The sequence below is a fragment of the Balaenoptera physalus genome (genome assembly GCF_965194825.1).
Source record: "Balaenoptera physalus genome assembly, chromosome: 8".
Taxonomy (NCBI): domain Eukaryota; kingdom Metazoa; phylum Chordata; class Mammalia; order Artiodactyla; family Balaenopteridae; genus Balaenoptera; species Balaenoptera physalus.
Genome location: NC_138887.1, coordinates 64,295,481 through 64,315,900, shown reverse-complemented (window position 1 = coordinate 64,315,900; position 20,420 = coordinate 64,295,481). Strand labels below are relative to the sequence as shown.

General features: G+C 41.0%; 1 protein-coding gene across 1 annotated transcript in view; it reads right to left on the bottom strand.

The window, feature by feature from the left end:
• SLC25A13 (solute carrier family 25 member 13) overlaps positions 1-20,420 on the bottom strand; it is a 205,006-nt gene that overhangs the window by 5,052 nt on the left and 179,534 nt on the right. Inside the window, 1 exon segment of the mRNA XM_082471842.1 lies at positions 6,646-6,784. Coding sequence (XP_082327968.1) covers positions 6,646-6,784 — 139 coding nt within the window.

Sequence of the window (20,420 nt, the reverse complement as noted above, 5' to 3'; positions counted from 1 at the left end):
TTGATTTCCACCCTTTCCTGACTAATTCAATTTGGCTAAATATCATAAGCGTTTGTTACACAGGTGTGAGTTACAGTGTGTGCAATGAATGAGCACTGACATCTCTGCAAGCTGAGGAGGTGGTGCCCCCTCCCTTTGTCTCCCTTTCTATTACCTGCCTCCCAACAACGCTTCTTGTACAAAAACACATAAGCCAAGGTTAGCAGTCATTCAGACCGACTCTCGGGTTTAACTTTCATCTGCTCTGTTTCATATATCCCACACTGTCCTCTTTCTTAAGTTCACTTTTCATCTTGCCTCCGAGAGATCTGTAAGGGGTACCTGTGAGTCCTGGCTGGGAGGGACTACCCTGGTTTGGCCCCTGCTCCTGAAGGCAAGCGTGCCTGCTGGGAACGTAACTGCAGATCAAGACCTGCTCTCCTCGGCATTTTGACGGAAGCCAGCACCGCAGACAAGAAGCCCATCTTCCATTACTGATTGGTTTTCTGTCCTCTTTTCCTTATTGCTTCTCCCTGGATAACTCCTATTAAACAGATGTTAGACCTCTCGGATTCATCCTACATATCTCTTAAATTTTCTGTTATTTTTCATCTCTGTATTTGTGACCCATATTCTAGAGTTTTTTGTTTGTTTTTCCCCATGACTTTATTTTCCATGTGTCAAATTTGGTGTGTTTTTTTTTTTTTTATGGATTTCTAATTTTGGCAATCTTTTTATTAGCTTTCAAGAAAGCCTCCTTACTGAGTGTTTCTTTCAAATCTGAGGACCCTAATTATAGTTCTTAAAAGTTCTCCTCTGTTCCCTGAATTGCCTGTTTTCTCTGTAATTCTCCTGTTTACTTACCTTATTGCTCCTTGTTGTCTGAGGGGACCCCTGGCTGTCTACTGACATTCAAGTTCAAAGGACAGGCTGATTTGTGCTGTGGACAGCTTCCACCACACTCTGGGCCAGCCTCACCCACAGGCCTCTCTCCTGAATGGAGAGAGTTTGTGAAATGGGTGAGGCCCGTAACTGCATGCCGGGGCTAAGATAGGCTGGCAGGGCAGGGACCTTCCAAATCCTGCAATGCGGGGTGCTTCACTCTGGAGGTAGAAGGAATTATTTTCTACCCCTCTTTGGAAGAGCTGCTATTAGTTCTTTTTTTTTTCCCCCTGCATCTGTGGTAAAGGTCTGGAATTACCGTTAAGCCTTGCCCTGCTTTCTTTCAGTTCTTTACAACTGCCCTCTCCAGGCAAGTGTTCCCTTCCTTTAGAATACAGCTCTGGGCTTTTAGCCTCGATTCAAATGTTGCCTGAAGTTCCATATAAAAAGGAGAAGAGAGAGGAGCAAGCCGACCTTCCCGCAGTACATGCAGTTCCTTAACTCTTGTTAATGATTTACCCTAAAACCTCCCCCAACGCTCAAGGCATTTTATCTATTGTTCACTCCGAGGTTAAAATTATCTGGTTTTGCTCTTACATTAATAAAAGTCGTTTCTCCTGCCGGTGTTTTGGGCTGTGGCATTTTTCACTTGTTTCAGGTTTTGGTTCCTATCTTCTGAAGGCTGGTGCTAATAAGGAGTTTTTTAACACGTATTTTCTAACATTTTAAGGTATTTGGGAGGAGAGACGGATCAACATGCTCAGTCCATTACCTTGATCCAACCTCTCCATTACTCTTTTTTTTTTTAAGGATCTAAGAATTGCTTTTAAATTATCTTAAGCTTTATGTCCACATAATTAAAAAAATTGTTACATTTTATATAATTATGTGCCAATGGTACTTTTCTCCCAACTTAATTCTTCTAATACATTTGTAAAAGCATCATGATCAGTCACACACATAACTCTTCCATATCCGTGTTTTGAACAGCTTTTAAAGATATTCCTGAATTACTACTTAGTCTAAAGCTAATTAATTCAAAGACAAGATCACAAGACCATCACTGCAGTCTGACTTGTTCCTCTACCTCTCCACTCTGACAAGATCATCTGGGATGAGCGGTCAGTCTATAACATTTGAGAAGTATTCGATAGCCTTCATTTGATATTATCCCTAAACCATACTGAAATGCCTTTCATTAATCAAAAAAGTTAACACTTAATTAGAGTGAGTCAGAATTTGGTCCCTTAATTTCAGGCCCCTTGCTTCAACCCTCACCTTCTGACACGTGAGGCACTTTGGCTGATGAACATAAATTCAAATATCTGTTGGTCTTAACTCGATCCTGTGAATTAATGGAGACGTTCCCAGTATCTAAAGATCTTCCCAGTTTATCACTAGATACGTAGACCTAAAAAAATTTAATATTCTCTACGTTTTAAGATACTAACAACCACCTGTTAAAAAGCTGTATATTACTAAAGCAATCTAACTTTAAATCAAATCAAATTTTTGGAGAAAGTAAGGTAATACTTACTGAATAACTGAAATTCCTGTCAAAACATAAAAGGTAAAATCATGTTCACTGAACCCAGATCCACCTTATATATAATAGTATTGTTCAACAAAAAATATACGTATCCTGTGTGAGATAAATTGAAATATAAAATATAAAAATCATATTTTATATTAAAATGTGTATTTTATATAACATAAAAATAGCATTAAGATATTTCTTATAATAAATAAGTTAGTGGTCAATTACTATTCCTCATAGCTTATTTTGAGATCAGCTTTTCTCCTTTCTCTTAATGACAACAAAGATCACTCTGGCCCTGGGACCTACTTCCTGGGCTTCTTGTGCATACCCACCCCATGACTGTGTCCTCTCCTGAGGAGATGCCTTTCTTCCCCTGGTATCCACAAGAAGAACATGGGGGTCTGATCTGGCTTGCAGCCAACAGCCCACACACGTGTGGTGCATTTTGTGCTCACTGCCCTTCTTGATGGTGTTGCACTGGGCACACTTCTGACCACAGTCTTCTTGCCCTTTCCATACCGAATTCAGCTCCCTGGCCAAGCATGCCTGCAAGGCTCTACGCTCAGCAGATGGTGGCCCTGCTTCCTCCCAGGACATCAGTTAACTGCTTATCACTGGATATAGATTTTTGTGTTTATCTTACTAAAAAAAAAAAAAAACATTACTAATCTTCCTTATTAACTCTGATACATTTTTAGGCATTTTAATTTGGATTTTCAGGTAAACAATCATTTTCAAATAATGATACATTCATTTCTTCTTTTCTAATACTTATGCCTCTTACTTCCTTTTCATATTTACCACATTGACTGGAACCTCCAAATAAGGCTAAAAAACTGGATAACAGAAACATCCCTAACTTTAATGAGAATGGAGGTTATGACAGTTGCCACTGGCTTCTGATATCTGTTATGAAACTAAGAAAGTAGCTTAGTTCTCATTACATAGTTTATACAGGTTTGTGGAAGATAAAGACCATCAAGCTTTGTGGCTTATCTGTCCTTTCAAGAAAAAACCAATGACAAAGTCTGTCTTACATTATCCTGCCTTACAGGGAAGGGGAAGATGGACAATAAAATGAAAGTAAATGTTCTATAGTCAGTGTGGCAGTTCGCTCCCAAATGGGCCTCAGTGATCTTCACCTCCTGGTGTTCACACCTCTCCATCGTCTTCGTGCACGTTATGGAGGGCTGATCAGTAGGACTAATAGGACGGTGTAGAAATGAAGGAGTGCGACTTACAAGCCTTGGTCATAAAGACACTGCAGCTTCTATTTGCTTCCTCTTCTTCTCTCCCTCCTCCCCCAACTTCTCCTGCCCTGTCCCTCCCTCTCCCTCCTGCCGCTCTCTCTGGTCTTGCTCTGGGGGAAGCCAGCTGCTGTGTCATGAGGACATGCAAGGACCTATGGAGAGGCCCTGTGGCAAGGAACTGACGGTCCTGCCACTGCCGTGCGTCCTGCCAATGCCGGGCGTCCTGCCAATGCCGTGCGTGCGACTGAGCCGTCTTGAAAGTGCGTCCTCCGACCCCAGTCGGGCCGTCTAGAGCCCTGGCTGACGTCTTGATTGCAACCTCATGACAGACTCAAGCCACAGGTCCCCAGATAAGCTGCTCCCAACCCACAGAAACTGGGATAATAAACATTTGTTGTTTGAAACTGCTAAGTTTGGGGTAACCTGTTATGTGGCAACAAATAACTAATACAGAAGGTATGTGGAAAACAACTCTGAAAGACAACAGGATGGCTAGAGGGCTAAAATAATAGCAGAATGGGGATGTAAAGCAGTTCAAACTTTCAAGAAGGACATGGCAATGCCTTAAAAACAATCATATATATATTTTTTTTTTAACCAGCAAACTCACTTCAGAGAATTTATTTCTCCCAAGAAAACAATCCAGAATAGGGAGAAAAGCCTTATGCACAAAGATGTTTTTTTAAACAATACCATGTATTTAAATTTTTTTTGAAAAAAAAGTTTGTTATCTAAGATTGAAGATGATATAAGTATGCAGCAATTAAAAATTTTGTTTACAAAGTTTTAAATGACATAAGAAAATTAATATTATTATTGAACATTTAAAAATACTTATTATGTGCCAGGTGCTTTCCTGGATCTTTATATCCATTAATTCACTTAATCCTCATAATAATCTTATGAGACTAAGACTATTCTTATTTCCATATAGAGGTGGAGAAACAAGCCGAGAGGCATTAAGTAACTCATTCAGGTCATACAGTTCTCAGCAGGGAAACTGGAATTTGAACCCGGATAGTCTGACCCCACAGCACATGCCATGAACCATTTTGCTGTGATGGTGAACAACGCTTCCAAAACGAAGTGAAAACCACATACCTATAATGTGATCACAGTTCTGTTAAAAACCATCCAAGGGGGGGAGAAATTGGCAAAAATATTAAATGGTGATTATCTTAGAGTCATGGGATAATGGATACTGTTATCTTATTTACGTGTTCCGATACTTTCCAAATATTTTACAATGGTCAATATTTTCATAATCCTACAAAAAATAGAAGACAATAAACTTTAAAAGAGAAAAAAAATCCACTCGTAATTTCTACAGTTCTGGCAGCACGGATCACCCAGGAAAACTTGTACCCAGAGACAAAAATTATGTCTGGGTAGCTATCTTCTCCAAGGGAAGAGTTAAAGGCAATATTTTTGTGGTTCAAAGAAAACAAAGCTTGGAGGATGTCCTAGACTTTGATCTGAGCTCTAATACTTACCTTCTGATTCCGCAATTGATTTTTGGAGCGATTCACAGACAGACTCTCTTGGATTCAGCATAATGCTGGCTAACACGTACTGAGTATTTACTCTCTGCCAGGCTAGGCTAAGTCCTCCACGAGGGTGCTCTGACTGGAGCCTCATAACCACTCTCTCCAGTCGGTACAATTACCATCTCCCTTTATGGCTGAGGAAACCAAGCCCGGGGAGCTTAAGCAACTTGCCCGAGGTCACGTACCACTAAGTGGTATGTTAGTTCTCCCCAGTAGGTCCTACCTTATTTCAAGTAAATAACTGGAAATAAATTGTATTACACCCTTTTGGTTCAAAAGATATTATCGTTTATACATCTGTAAACGACATATAAAGGACACAGTGAGTGAGTCAACGGCCAAACTGGGATTAAAACAGGGAATTCTATGGTTGAGTCTTGAGATCATGCTTTTCCGATTTAGGTAGAGCGGTCTCACTGCTACTCATACAACGAGGCTCCCTGAGCAGCCAGGAAAGGACAGACCTGCCTCATACACCAACATCACCACCTTTGAAGAAAAGGGATTAACCAAGAATTACAGAGGAGCTCCATGGGTTCCCGCCTCCAGGGCTCCCCAGGCTACAGGCAGGACACGGGGCTCACGAAACAGCAAACAACTTCTCAAAGCAGGGGGTAGTTCTCAAGAGACTCAAGCCACATGTCTGAAGAGAACAACACCTGTATCAAAATTGTTTGGACCCAGGCACCCCATGACTGCCTTAGGGTCTGTTAACTCATTAAGTGTTTGTCACCACCTGGAGAGCTAATCCAGATTGTTCTAGCCTTTAGGGTCTCTAAACAAGGAGAAGCATCAAAGAATGAACTCATTCCTGCTGGGGCTATAATCAAATTTCCTCTAAGGATTTACACTGGGAATGTAGAAGCCAACGTCTGCATCTATTTTCTTCTGTTGATACTTTCACTGTAGCACTATAGAAGACAGTCATTTCTCTCCGAGATTCAATACACACACACACCACCCCCCGTCCCAATCTTACAACCTTACACAGCTAGCAGGAATCAGGTATCTAATAGACCCAAGCTGTTTCTAGTTCTATTACATTTCTTTTCTCTCAATGACAATAACTACTGCTTAAATTCTGGACAAGTTTTATGTACTATTTTGGTTAGACACCTTTAAGGCATAAGTATTAACATTTTTAAAAACTTCTGACTGAACAGTTCTTGTTCTTACACCATGAAGTGAAACTATGAAATGACACGGAACCTGAACTGGAATCCAACAATACTACAAATGCACCAATTGTTAACGAGCTTTTTTTGGAGTTGAGAAATTAAGCTTGTCTAATAGTCTAACCCGCCAGAAGTAAGATTCATTTCTTTCCCTTTCATTTTAGTAGCTCTTCAAAGCAATCTAAAGCCATCTCACATGTACCCTGCCGAGAACTATAAGCAAAAATTCCAGTGCAGTGGCACGGTGGGAACGGAGCTCTGAGGACACTCACCGGCTATGGCGCCAGCTAAGAGCAGGCTTCCGGGGCTAACCTGCCCATCTTCATTTGCAAGGGAAGCCTTCACATGAGCATAGCATGGGAAGTAGATGGCCGAGAAAGGAATGTCCCGCAGAAAGCATGCTTTGGCACCCTGTACGTTTGAAAAGGAAGAAAAACCACATGAAACACATATCCCATTGAGAAGATCAAGCTTCTTTGGAACTTCCCTCAGAACAAAATATTCCTGGAGAAGACCAAATTTGTACTTACAAGTTGAAAGGGGAACAGAAAAAAATATATATATAACCCAAATTCTGCAAGTAATAAATCAGAATCTTGTATTTTAAAATAAAACATTTCACTGTGTGGTATAAGCGCGAGGGGAGAGTTCTTGTTTATTCTAATGGTAAGATTTCGATGAAAACATTTTCGGAGCTCTGCCTGCCACATCCTTTTAAACCCCTAATTGACGGCAGGTCACTGGCATTTCAAGGAGGATCTGTTCTCATTAGATGGGCAGCAACAACCAAGATACCTCTGTGTTTACACACTAGAAAGTGGACAAGTTATAAAGGTGGTAGGGGAAGGGGTTTGTTTTTCATATTGTTTGAGACTCTGATGAAAATGTTGGACTCTTTCCCAGAAAAAATTACACATATGTAAAAAATTAGACACCTTTTCAAGGGGTTCATGGATTCCCCCAATTTATTCATATACTTAGCCCGACTGCCGCAAGGTTTATGAAACATTGATAAATGCCTCTCCTAAAGCCTTAAAATGTTTATAATAATTCCTATATATTCAAGAGCTCTGTGTAGAACAATTAGCAACTAAGGCAAAGTCTTCACCAAATAATTTCTGGTGCCAAAATAATGCCATGGGGAGGCCTTGAAAATTGATGCATGCCCAGAAATATGATATAAAATTCTAATGAAAACCACAAGACATATACTGTGTTTTAGGTAGGCTAAACCTACCTACCTTCAGAAGCCCCCCTTTTCAACACTTAATGATCTAATACCATTTCTTTCACGGATTTCTAATGCCTAAAAATTTTCATCAAATTTAGAGATTCTTCAAGGAAAATAATGAATCCATCCAGATTCCACAGATCTAGCCAAGCCCAGTGACATTTATTGAGGTCTAGTGATGTTGGCTCTCGGGTATTTGCCTGATGCCAGCCTCTAATCTGTCAAAGTTCCTTAACACTACACATCTGTTACTGCAGCCTTTGCTTTTCTGACACCCGCATTACACTCCTGACTCACACTGAGCTTGTGGGTAATAAAGCCCTTAGTCTTTTTCATATGAACCGCTATTAACCTAGGTCTACTGTAACTTAATTAGTTGTCCTAAACAAGTAACATAAGCAGGGCTTTGTGTTTAATCCTATTAAACTTCATCCTAGTTTGGCCCATCCTTCCAACCAGAACAAATGCTTGGAATCTGGATTCTGTCATGTCGGCTATTCTTCAATCAACTCACCCATGGATGTGTTAAGCTGCCTCTGGCCACTCTGAGTACAGACCCCCCATCACGTATGGCCAATCAGCCCACACTTCTGTTAACACCCAAACTGTTAAATGCGTTACTGAAAAGAAGAACTACAAAATTCACCACACCCAAATTCCTCATTTTATACATGTGCAAATTGATGCCCAGGACAGTTAACCTATCAATCGCACGTTTATTAAGAGCCTTGCTGTTGGCTTGCTTAAGGGACCTCCTTGGAGGCAGTGCCAGAGACAGGTCCAAAACTCAGGACGCTCAAGTTTTTTCCACCTCTCCCAGTTTTTTCAAGGGGAAAAAGTACAGTATAACACCAGTATCCATGTAGCGTCCAATCCTTTCCTGATGATTAGTTTTTCAAAAAGTTATAATCCAGGGAGTTACTGTGTAAGGGCAATACTATCACTCATTTGTTTGTCTATTTTCACTTCCTTTTCCTTATTTTGCCTACAAACCTTCCCATAAGTTCTGTTCGCTATTTGCTCACATGCAGAGTCTGTCCAGGAGACATTCAAATTAAATACCAAATGACCAACTCATATTAAGATCAGTTAAATCTTCTTCATGTCTGGCTCCTTCAATATAGTAAAAAAAAATTGCCATATTACTGACTTACTAAACAAATCACTTTGGAGTAATTTTTAGGATGATAAAATTCCTCCTCACACAAATCTTGTTTTTTTACTAAATCTATTAGTTTTTCCTATGGACCTCATCTCCCAAATTTCTGTATCTATAGAACTTCAGTCTATATGCTCTGCTCATTTTTTTTCTTTTTTTCTTTTTCTTTTTTGGTGGTAATATTTTCCCTTTAACATATTTTCCCCCCCCCCGATTAGAAAATATTAAGTGCCTATCACAGACAAAATAGGAAAGTATTAAAAATTTAAAGTGCCCTTAATTTTCACCAGCAAGAGATAAACACTGCACCCACCATATATGTTTTGGAGCATCGCCTGCAACAGTAATATTATCAACCGTTCCATAGTCGGGGTCATGCTTCTGTGGTTCAGTTATGCTTTTCTTCTCCTTAAATTCATGCTATCCAGTTTTTTGGTTTTCTTTTTTGTGGGAGAGGGAGGGGGCGATACGGTCTAACATCTCCTCAGCCATACTGCCTAAATTTCTTTTCTATATGCTGTTTTAAAAACTCCACCATCATCATGGTCTTGGCTGTCCTGTGGATTAGGCCCGGTATTGTCACCCTTGTCAAAGCTTCGTAATGACTTCACTTTCCCATTTTCCTCTCCTGGTCGGCCTGATTCCTCTCAGGTAAAGCTACTCAATGCCCCATTCATCTGATCAATCAAGGCACACCTATCACTCTACATCGTCTTTGATGACTGCTAAGCTAGGCACATCAACCTCTTAGATACCTCCTCTTCATTCATTTAAACCCAAACACCACCCTTTCCAAGTAAGTAGAAGATAGACAAGGAGTAGATTCCACACGGCTCCACACTGTCTACACTTTCTCAATGCTGTGTATCTGCCTACGTCAGTGTTGCCTATTTCAGAGTGTAAGCAACTAGGAGCCAGAAACTACTGTCTGATTTAATTTAGAAAACAACAAAATCTTGGGCTGTTAGGGCCTAAGACATGTTCCTGGTGACACTGATTTGGCTTTGCCAACTCCCACAGAAAACACCACAACTAAAGAGAGAAATGAGAGGCTTGGGATACACTGATACGTGACCTGAAATTAGAAACATCCCTGTGACACAAGAAGAGTACGGCCAAGTGAAGAAGCAGCTGGGTTCTCCCAAGAAGGAACTCTGCTTTCCTGAAACTGTGACAGTAAATCATGTATCAGTGTGAGAATAGAGCCTAATAAGAGGTGTGATATGCTTTAAGAGATGTTTGAAAACAGTTCCAGATGACTAAGAAGAAAAATGACTTGATCAAAACACAGATGAACAAACAAACAAAGACCACATCTAAGGAAAAGGCAGAGCTACACTGTGAAACACTAAAGGAAAAAAGGTCGGAAATATGCTGTATTTTTCCTACCAGGGATCAGACAATGTGCTTAAATAATTTACGCATGCTGGAGCCAAGGTGAGACTCTGTAAGACGTTTCAGGTTTTTGATTATCTGAAAAACAGGAAGGAAAGGGAAAGTGAAGGAAGAAAGATACCTCGTGGAATGGCCACTATCTCTGCTCCACAGAGGCAGGACCATCTAGCCAGCAAGTGAAAACATTTAGAAACTCTCATTTCCACTGAGCAAGGTATGAAGCAGCCCTGGGACCTGAGAGAGGTACCCTCCCCTCTATGGCTGTATGGCTGTGTAATGAAAGAGCACTGGGGGAAACTGAGCTCTGAACCTTCCTCTCCTGTCAAAACGGCCAAAGGCTGCCTTCTTCGGGGCAGGGAGGGGGACAGGGGTTTAGGAATACACAAGGAAATAATCATTAAAGTCCCATGTAAAGTATCGAGTCCAGGACAAGTGTGAGGGCCGGTGGGGATGAGGAGGTCTGTGGTCCCTGCCTCCTCTCCCGGAGCCTGCATCCTCCCACAGCCCAGCACCTGCTCAGGCATCTCCCGGCAGCACATCACTTCTCCTGAGTCATGAGGTGTCTCTCACCTCTCTCACACCCCAGGCATCAAAGCCCAGTTCCCAAGGAAAGCTAACTTTGCAAAGGGTTGAAGAAAAAGGCACAGGCTTATTAAATTTCCCTGGTCTCCTCCCCCACCCCCCGACTTCCTCCAGGCCTAAGGCACAAAGGCAGGTGCCAGTTTGGCACAATGAAAAGGGAGACAGGATGTGAGAAAGGCATTTAAAGTTCCAACAGTGAGAATGTTCCCCAGATTCCTTGATAAATCCTTCACTTCTCAGTGAACACCCATCCTCCAGTCCTACATCAAAACGTAAACCTGTTTGACTTGAATTCTACTTGCCCCACGTACCATTTTTACTAAGTCATCAGCCATTCTGAACAGGCAACTTTATAATAAAGGGAAACATTCCATGCTGCCCAAGAGCCTGCGTCAGCAACACAAAAAGAAGTACTTTGGCCATTAAAAAATTAATAAATGACAAAGTGTGTACCACCTAAAATAAATCTTTAAATGTTCCTCCCCTTAAGAAAAATCCCCACATTTCCCTGCTCTAGGCAGCCCTGCCCTTGGACGTTCCCTGGTTGGCCCTGAAGTTCCTTTGTACACACAGTAAAATCACTTGGGGGAAATTAATAAATGAAAAATGCAATCACCTAATCTCTTACTCTTCATTAAAGCACTCTTTCTCCAAAAAGGGGAAATTATTATTATTTTTTTTTTCCTTTTTAATAAAAGGCCCACTAATAACAGACAGGAACAATAAAAGGCATCTCAGGGGAGACCTATATGTGAATAAACTAGAATCAAAACTCAGATCTAGTTTAATTATCAACTCTGGCTCTGTTCCAATTCCATATCCCTCCAAAGTCTCTCCGTCACCATTCTAGTTAAGGTCTAGGAACCTCATTTAACTTCAGTGGTCCATGATGCACAGAGGCCAATTAGACAGCTTTAGAGACGCTGGCCACGGTATCGCCACGGCAAAGGAAATATCTGTTTTACTTCTCATGCTTTTTTGGATGTGGACACTATGGTGAAAGCCCAAAGGAGCTTTAATCAATTCTTAAGTTGCTGGAATCATCCACCCAAGCTTACTCCAGCAGCTCTGTCTCGCATGAAATTGTCAAAAGATAAAACACAACAGGATTTGTATCTTACACACATACGCTGCTATCTCCAGTGTCTTTTTCCTTCTTTTAAAGCTCTTCATCTTGGATGGTATCACACCTGCCCAATCAATCTGAGCGGAAAAAAACCATCCTGAAGGATGGTGGTTGATAAAGAAGTCAGGGCCCAGGGCAGGTCTTTTCACATGCTAATTCCTGCTTACTCTAGCTGTACCTGCAAATACAGCTTGAAACAGACTATTTCTAATACAGGGGAAGGTAATTACACTCACAAAGGCACCTCTGTGTCAGGGCTGGGCACCAGGAGCCAGCAGGTCTGGGAGACAGAGGCTTAACAGAGACTCCTGCAGTGAATGCACATTGTCTAGCATGGGGGAAAATGCCAGACCGGGGGGGACCCTGCAGCATTCAAGACAACAGTGGTGCACCTTGTCTGGGAAGGTTATTTAATGCTTCTGGCACCTGTAGTCAGAGCCACCCCTCTTTTCCTACCTTACAGGTTTAGAATTTATTTGGCATGTATAATTGTATATTTTGATCCTGGAGCTACAAACAATGGGCAGCATGTCACGTCTTGATCCCTTAGCATTCCTCTTGGCTTCTCCCAAGCGAGTTAACCCTTGTATACACAGCCTGGCAGCACCTCTCCTGCCCAGTCAAGGGACAGTTAGGGATTTGAACAGGGTGCATTTCAGTATCTTGCTGAGAAACACTACTGGTGCCAAGCTGCGTTATGTTGTGTCTCTGGCGTTAAAGCCAAATCAACCAGTCAACAATTGGAGACTCCATATAAGTGACACTGAAATTTCTTCAATTTGAATATAAAATATCAATGCCTACTACTTTCTTTCTTCAGTCCAGGGACTTTTAGGTTATTGGTGTCTCCTTAATTTCATTGCAATTCTAACAAAAGCACCTTGGTAACTCAAGGTTTTTTGTTAGGAAATGCCACTCGTGTGCCAGGTCTAATTCTCTACTGTTCTACTATTACATGTTGCTTTGCCATCAGTGACGCTCATCATTTAGATGGACTGTAAATCCAATAAATGGCTCAGAGTTTTATTACATGGAATTTTGGTCTCTGAGAAGCTCTGTCCCCTTCACAAAGCTAATCTGTAAAATACGTCCCATCTTTTCAATTTTTCTTTTCTTTCCCTTCTTGCTTTCTCCCCAACTTCTCCCTGCTACCTATTTGCAAGTTGCATGGTTTGTTTCTAGTCCCAAGGTTTAGAGCCTGAAAATTTTTACTATAAATACTTAACTTACAGTCTGTTATCTTTACCTTCCTCTTATATAATACTTGCACATTAGACTACTTAAATTATAAGCAACCCCTCCATCTTATCATTGTTATGGACTTTAATTCTAGCTCAGATAACATTAAGCATTGTAATTACCATCATACATGCATACATATATATGTATGCATACACACACACACACACACACACACACACACACACAATTAAATTCAGACAATGTTATTTAGACTAAATATTTACCACTTTTCTTTGCTCTTCATCCCCTGTTCCACCGCCAAACTACCATCTGGAATCACTTTCCTCCTACTTGAAGTACATTCTAGAATTTCCTTTGGTACGGTTCTACCAGTGATATGCTGAGTTTTGCTAGTCTAAAAATTGTCTTTATTTTACCCTTGTTCCTGGAAGACATTTTTACAGGGTATAGAATTCTATGTTGAAAGGTTTTTTCCTCTACACACTGAAGATACCATTCAAACGACTTCTGGCTTCCACTGTTCCTGTTTCTAAGCTAGCCATCAGTTCAACTGTTCTCCTTTAAAGACAATCTGCTTTTCTCTCTAGCCACTTAAGAGCTTCTCTTCAGCTTCAGTGTTCAGCAGTCTCATTCTGATTGTCTAGTCTGGATTAATTTTATTTATCCTGCTTGGGATTTGCTGTACTTCTTGAATCTATGGATTGATAGCTTTCAATGGTTCTGGAGAATTTTCAGCCATCATTTCCCCTTTCCTCCTGGTTTTCTTTTATACCCATTAGACCTCCTCACACTTTCCTGTGTCTCACTCTCTGTCTCTCTATTCTGAGTAATTCTCTTACTAATTCTCTCTTCAGCTGTGTTTAATCTGCTGTTAAAGCAAGAATTTTGAAATGCTGAATTTTAAATTTCAATCATCATAAATATGTTCACCTTTTTAATTTTTAAAGCAAAAACATTCACTTTATAGCTATGATAATTTTTAAATTTTAAATCTTTGGAGGTTTAAAATGCTGTCAGTTGTTTTTGCCACCTCTTTTTAAAGTGCCTTGTTTCCTTGTGTGATTTGAGACTTTCGTTTATGAGCTGCCCATTTTCCTTGGAACATTATCTGTGAAATTCTTTAACATCTGGGCTGAAGATGGGTTCCTCTTAACGAAACTTGTGTTTGCTTCTGCCAGGTAGCTGGAGGCACTATCAATTCAAGATTATTTAAAATAAATTCCCAGTTTGAGAGTTTTCATATCACTCAAGAAATATAAATTCAGTCTGCAAACCTATGTGAGACAAGCTTGGAGTTCCTGATTCTTAGGGGTGGGTTTTCCCCTCCCCCTTCTCTCTCCCTCCACTCAGAAACAAAGCAATTTTCGTTGCTGTCCAGATAGTATGAGGGAGCATTAAAAAAAAATTTTTTTATTGAACTATATTTCATTTACAATATTGTATTAGTTTCAGGTGTACAGCAAAATGATTCAGTTTTTTATATACATATACACACACATACACACACACACACACACACATATGTGTCAAAACGTATCATCTTAAATATGGATCTGTATCTGAATTCCGCCACTCCACATCAACAGCAGGATACTGCAGGAGCAAGAATACAGACTTTGGAGTCAGAGACCTGGGCTCAGATCACCGCTCCGCCACTTAGCTACCTGATGTTGGGCGAAGTTCTTAAAATCTCTGTACCTCAAGTTCCTCTCCAAAAAAAGTGAGTAATATTTGTACTGACATAAGAATTAAATTTAAATTCAATGATTAATATAAAGTACCTAGTATAATACGTAGCACAAGGATCTTCAATAAAAAGTGATGATATAAAGACAATTACTGCTATCAACGAAAAGCACACTGTCCTGTCGGGGAGGAAAACAGAATTAGCTGATATAGTCTTTAAACAACTGGCAGCTGGAGTGTGACTCCTATATGGTTTCATACCTGAATCACAGGAGAGCTCTACATTTAGCAGGCTAAGGGCAAATCTTTTATTTGGCAGAAGACCTAATCCTATCAAATAAGCTTAAACTAGTTTGCTAAATTGATCATACCCCACATGGGACTCTGGCTGCCACAAGACAGATCTCTTTAATTTTACAGTAGATGCACATTTCTCAAATTAGCCATCTTTTAAATACAGAACTTGGTCACAATTAGAAACCAGAGAAATATAAGGACAGATTAGTAGAAATACATCTATCACTTCTGGAAAATATATTCAGAGCCCTCTATGAGCAGTGGACTAGTAGTAGCACCACTTCCAATACTTCTAAATATAAAGAACAGCACATTATATTCCAAAGGTTGAGCTAAAATAAAAAAGAGCTGTTGAGGGCTTCCTTGGTGGTGCAGTGGTTAAGAATCCGCCTGCCAATGCAGGGGATAGGGGTTCGAGCCCTGGTCCTGGAGGATCCCACATGCTGCGGAGCAACTAAGCCCGTGCGCCACAACTACTGAGTCTGCACTCTAGAGCCTGCGAGCCACAACTACTGAGCCCGTGTGCCACAACTACTGAAGCCCGTGTGCCACAACTACTGAAGCCCGCAAGCCTAGAGCCCGTGCTCCGCAAGGACAAGCCACCGCGATGAGAAGCCCGCACACTGCAAACTCGCCGCAACTAGAGAAAGCCCGTGTGCGGCAATGAAGACCCAATGAAGCCAAAAATAAATAAATAAATAAAATAAATAAATTTATTAAAAAAAAAAAAAAAGAGCTGTTGAAACCAGTCCTGCAGGCACTTAGCAAAAAACAAAACAACAACAACAAAACAAAACACTAACTGGATAAAAACGTTTGCCTCTAGAAGGTTACCCACAGCATGAGGCTAGGAGACTAATGTTTTATTATTACATACTTTTTTGTATCTGAATTTTCTTGTTTTAAAAGCTATACTACCTGTTAAAATTAATTTCTGAAAGAACTTTATGGCACTAGAATTATTCTCTCACCTCCCTTAATACCGATCACTTTGAAGGCAATGAGGCCATACTCGTCTCTGTAACTCAGCACACCTCGTATTGTTAGTCCTCAACAAATATTTGGTGAGTGAATGGGAGAATGATAAAACATTAACCATTTTTTAATATTTTAAAGAATATTTTCTAGCCCCCTTCAGCACACTCCATTCCTTCCAGCACTGTTCAATAAAAATAATATTTTTCAGGATGTCTCCTTTTATTTGCTGTTCCAAATGTAGGTATCATTACTATCCTCTTTTACCGATAATGCATTTGAAACACAGGGACAGAAAGGTTTTTTTAAGTCTTTTTTTTTTTCCAGTTTGTTTTCTTTTAATGCAAACTTCTAAGCAGAATAGGGACAGTATTACATCATTTCCAATATTAGTCGCAAGTTCACACCATGTTAGATACAAAACCTGGCCCCTTGAGGTACTTGATACCCTCTCACTAATTTCTAAAGTAACTGTCTTTTAATAAGACAAAATGTCCCAAATGTTCATTTTACAGCAGATATTTATGACAAAGTTATCAGGAAGGCACAAAGTTATTTTTCAAAGGACACAAATAGCTATCATTTGGGTAGCAGCTTGGCTCACTGTCAGGTTATGCGGCTCTCTGCAGGGCACGTGGGGTTTGCACTGCTATGCTGGTTAATGCAAGAGTTAAGGAAACAGAAGGGCCCTCTTGCCTTGCAATGGATAAAATCACTTTAATTTCTATAATTTAAAGAGTTGATATCAGATCTAAGGTAACATGTGCTTATTCTAAAAAACAAAACAAAGCAAAATTGAGCCATTCTAACTAACATTTTTTAAAAGTATTGGGTACTAAAAGGAATGAGGAACAAATGATCATATAACTACCCTGACCTAAGCTATCACACATTCATGCTGTTTGGTGTCCTCTCAATTCTTTTAATCTCCATTTTCCTAGCACGCTCGCATCAACAATGACCCCAAAACTGCCAACTGCTCCATATCCGTGTGTAGCATAGAACCTTGTCTTTGAACTTCCCTGAATTATCTATCAGACATAGGCTCTCTCTCATCTGGTTCAAGATATCTCTAGGTGATAACTCATGTTTCAAAGAGAGATTGCATTGAGTTTGAAACCCAGCCTCCCACTTCCTTACAAGGTATATGACCTTAGAAAAATTACCTAAACCCATCAAGCCTTCCTTTCCTCAACTGTTAACTTGGAGCTAAAAAAAAAAAACAAAAACTATCTGCATCATAGGCTGTAGTAGGGATTAAATGATGTAAAGTGTATACAGCTCTAAACATGGGGCCTAGCACAAAGTGAGCCCTCGTCAAACATTAGCTCTAACAAGCTTACGCGCACATGTGAACACACATACACGCTTTTAAGTCTGGACCCTGCCTCTGTCCTCCTGAAAGTCCTACCACAATGTCTGATCTTGCTATATCTTCAGATGTTTCAAATCCTTCCATTTTCAGTGTCTCATTTTTCTGTCTACAGACAGGCATGGTTCTTCCAACAAATTAAAACAAACCACAAATCTCTCAACCTCTTCTCCCCTGTAACGTTATCCCTCGCCTCTACTTTTTCTTCCAGTTGCTGTATGCTTTCACTTTTGTTTCTTTCACAGTAAGATCTTTAGGTTGAAAGGTCTGTATCTGCTAATATTTTCGCAACCAGGTTTCTACCTCTACCATTCTCCTTAAATTGACTTCTTAAGGACAGCCAGTGGCCTCCATCTTTAAATTCAAAGGCCTTTTCTTGGACTTCAGTCCCCTTGGTCTGCAGCACTTGATACCAACTCAACTTCTTCCTCTTCCGCTTACATCTCATCTCTCTACCAGCTCCCACAGCACTGCTTCTTCTGGTTCTCCACCTGACAGCTGCTTCTGCTATTTTCTCCCCCATACTCACTTACTCCTGCCACCCTAATGAGGGTAGTTTCTGAGTTCCATCATTGGTGTCCCATCAGCTTGGGGATCTTACCCACTCCCATAGCTTCATGCACGTGGATGACCCTTGAAAGACCGTCTAAAGTTCCCATCCCTCTGACAAGGCTCTAGTCCTACATTCAACAGGGTAGAGTAAGAAGAACACCAGACAGGGAGTCAGGAGACAGTCTCAGGCCTAGCCGTGCCCCGCCTACCAATCACCTAGCTGATTCTCCTAAGATTTCTGGGCTTCGATTCCTCAATTATAAAGGTAACACCAGATAGAAGGTCTTTTAAGGTTTCTTGCAGCTTCTCAAATATTATGAAATTATAAAATTTACAGTATCACCGTCCATCCAGGTGCTCAGGCCAGAAATCTGGGCTGATTTAATCTTCCTTTACTTTTCACCTTTCATCACTTTCCAAGACTTTGTGAGTCTAACTCTCACACATCCTTTAAATATATCCCCCCACTGCCTCTCCCCACCATGACGCCCTAGTTGAGGTCACGGTCATCACTCCTCCCTGCCATCCCCAGCCTGTATCTTCCTAACTGGCCTCCCAGCCTTCTGTCTTGCTTTCCCATGTGGCACTCCCCACACTGAATTACCCCTCCTTAAACACAAACCCTATCATGCCATTTGTCTTTGCCTTCTACCTGGTTAACTATGACTCATCTTTTAACGCCATCTCCCCTTCCAAAGCCCCCTGGCTTTCTTGCCATGAGTCAGCTCCATCTCTCTTAGAACTCTGTGCGCAGCACTCTGACAGCCCTTCTCAACCGCATGTGCTGTATTCCAAGGGTCTCTTTACTCGTCTGACCGCCCCCATGAGATGGTAAACTCTTTATAAAAACATGCGCTATAATTCATTTTCATTTTCCCAGTGCCCACGGCAGAGCTTGCCAGGTGAATAAATGGAGGCCTCGGAACCTGGGAAAGCGATCTTTCATCTAATTGACTGTTTCCTTTACGTTTGACCTCCCCAGTATCCTGGTCTTCTGTGGTCATTACTTGTCAACTTATTCTCTCTCCATGCTTTCATATCATTGCTAGTAACTTGGAAACACTTGGCTTTTGCTTACCATTTACTTGCTCAACAAATATTTATCAAATGTCTACTTATGTGCCAGAAGCTGTTACAAGCAGCACTGAGCAAGCTAGGTCTTTGGTATCACAGTTCACTCTGGATGAGGGAGAGAGAGAGAGACAGACGGAACTATCAGATGGTGATGGGTGCTACGTAGAGACCTGGAAGAGGGGGATGTGACAGCGAGTGACCTGGTGTCCTTCTGAACAGGCATCTGCTGAGCTAAGATGTGAGGGGAAGAGCCTTCAGGCAACTGAAAATGAGGGGATGAGCCTGGAGTATCTGAAAAGGAAAGGTGGCCAGCATAGCTCGCAGAGTAGGCGGGCGGTGTAGAATGGAGGGTGGAGAGGACGGGGCCAGCAGGGATGGAGCTGGGGTTCTAGTCTAAGTGCAGGGATGGAGCTGGGGTTCTAGTCTAAGCGCAGTAGGTTCTAGTCTAACTGCTAGACAGTTTTTCACCAGAGACACAGTTTCTGTAGGGCACACTAGCTTCTTATTTCCTCTGGTTTCTACTCAAATATCATCTCCTCAGAGAGGCCTTCCCTGGCCACCCTGCTAGAAGGCAACATCCCAATTCCATCCGGCCTCGGCCCTTCTCCATCCCCTCATCCTGCCTCCTTCTTCTTCAAGGTCCTTAGCTCCACCTGATGTCATATATTTGGTTTCTTGACGGCTGACTTCTACCCACCAAAGTGAGCAGTGGCTTGGCTTTTCACAGTGACATTCTAAATGGCTAGACCAGTGCCAGGCACACAGTCAGACCTCAAGAGACGTGAGTCGAGTGAATGAATTAACCTGACTTACATTTTTAACTAGATCACTATGGCTGCTGTGGGGACTACGGTTTTGACGGAGTCAAGAGTCAAAATAGAGAAACCCATGAGGAGGCTTTCACAGAGGTCTGGATGAAAGGGAAAGGTGGATGAATCAGAAGAGAACTGCCACTCGGGTGGTTGTAAAACCATGTAGTGTCCCTTAGTGTTAGAAAATTAGCATGGCACGATGTCCTCAAAGCCATGACTAAACAATTGTTTTCTTCATATGGGGCCATGAGCTCATAAAAGCAGGTATTTTTAAAAGCTCCTATCTTGAGAAATTGTTCTTACGTACTTGTATGCTACCAAGATAAAAGTGGTAAACTGACGAAATCTGACAAAATCTACTAACACTAAAAAATGCACATGCCCCTTGACCTAACAAGTTCATTGCTAAGAATTCATTGTATATCCTCACAGAAGTATGTCACACTATATGCAGGGATGTTCACCCTATCATTGTAATGTCCCCGAACTAGAAACAACTTAAATACTCATCAATAGGAAACTGCTTTAAACAAAAAAAAAAAAGAAAAAGAAAAAGAAACTTAAAAGAAACTTATATACAGTT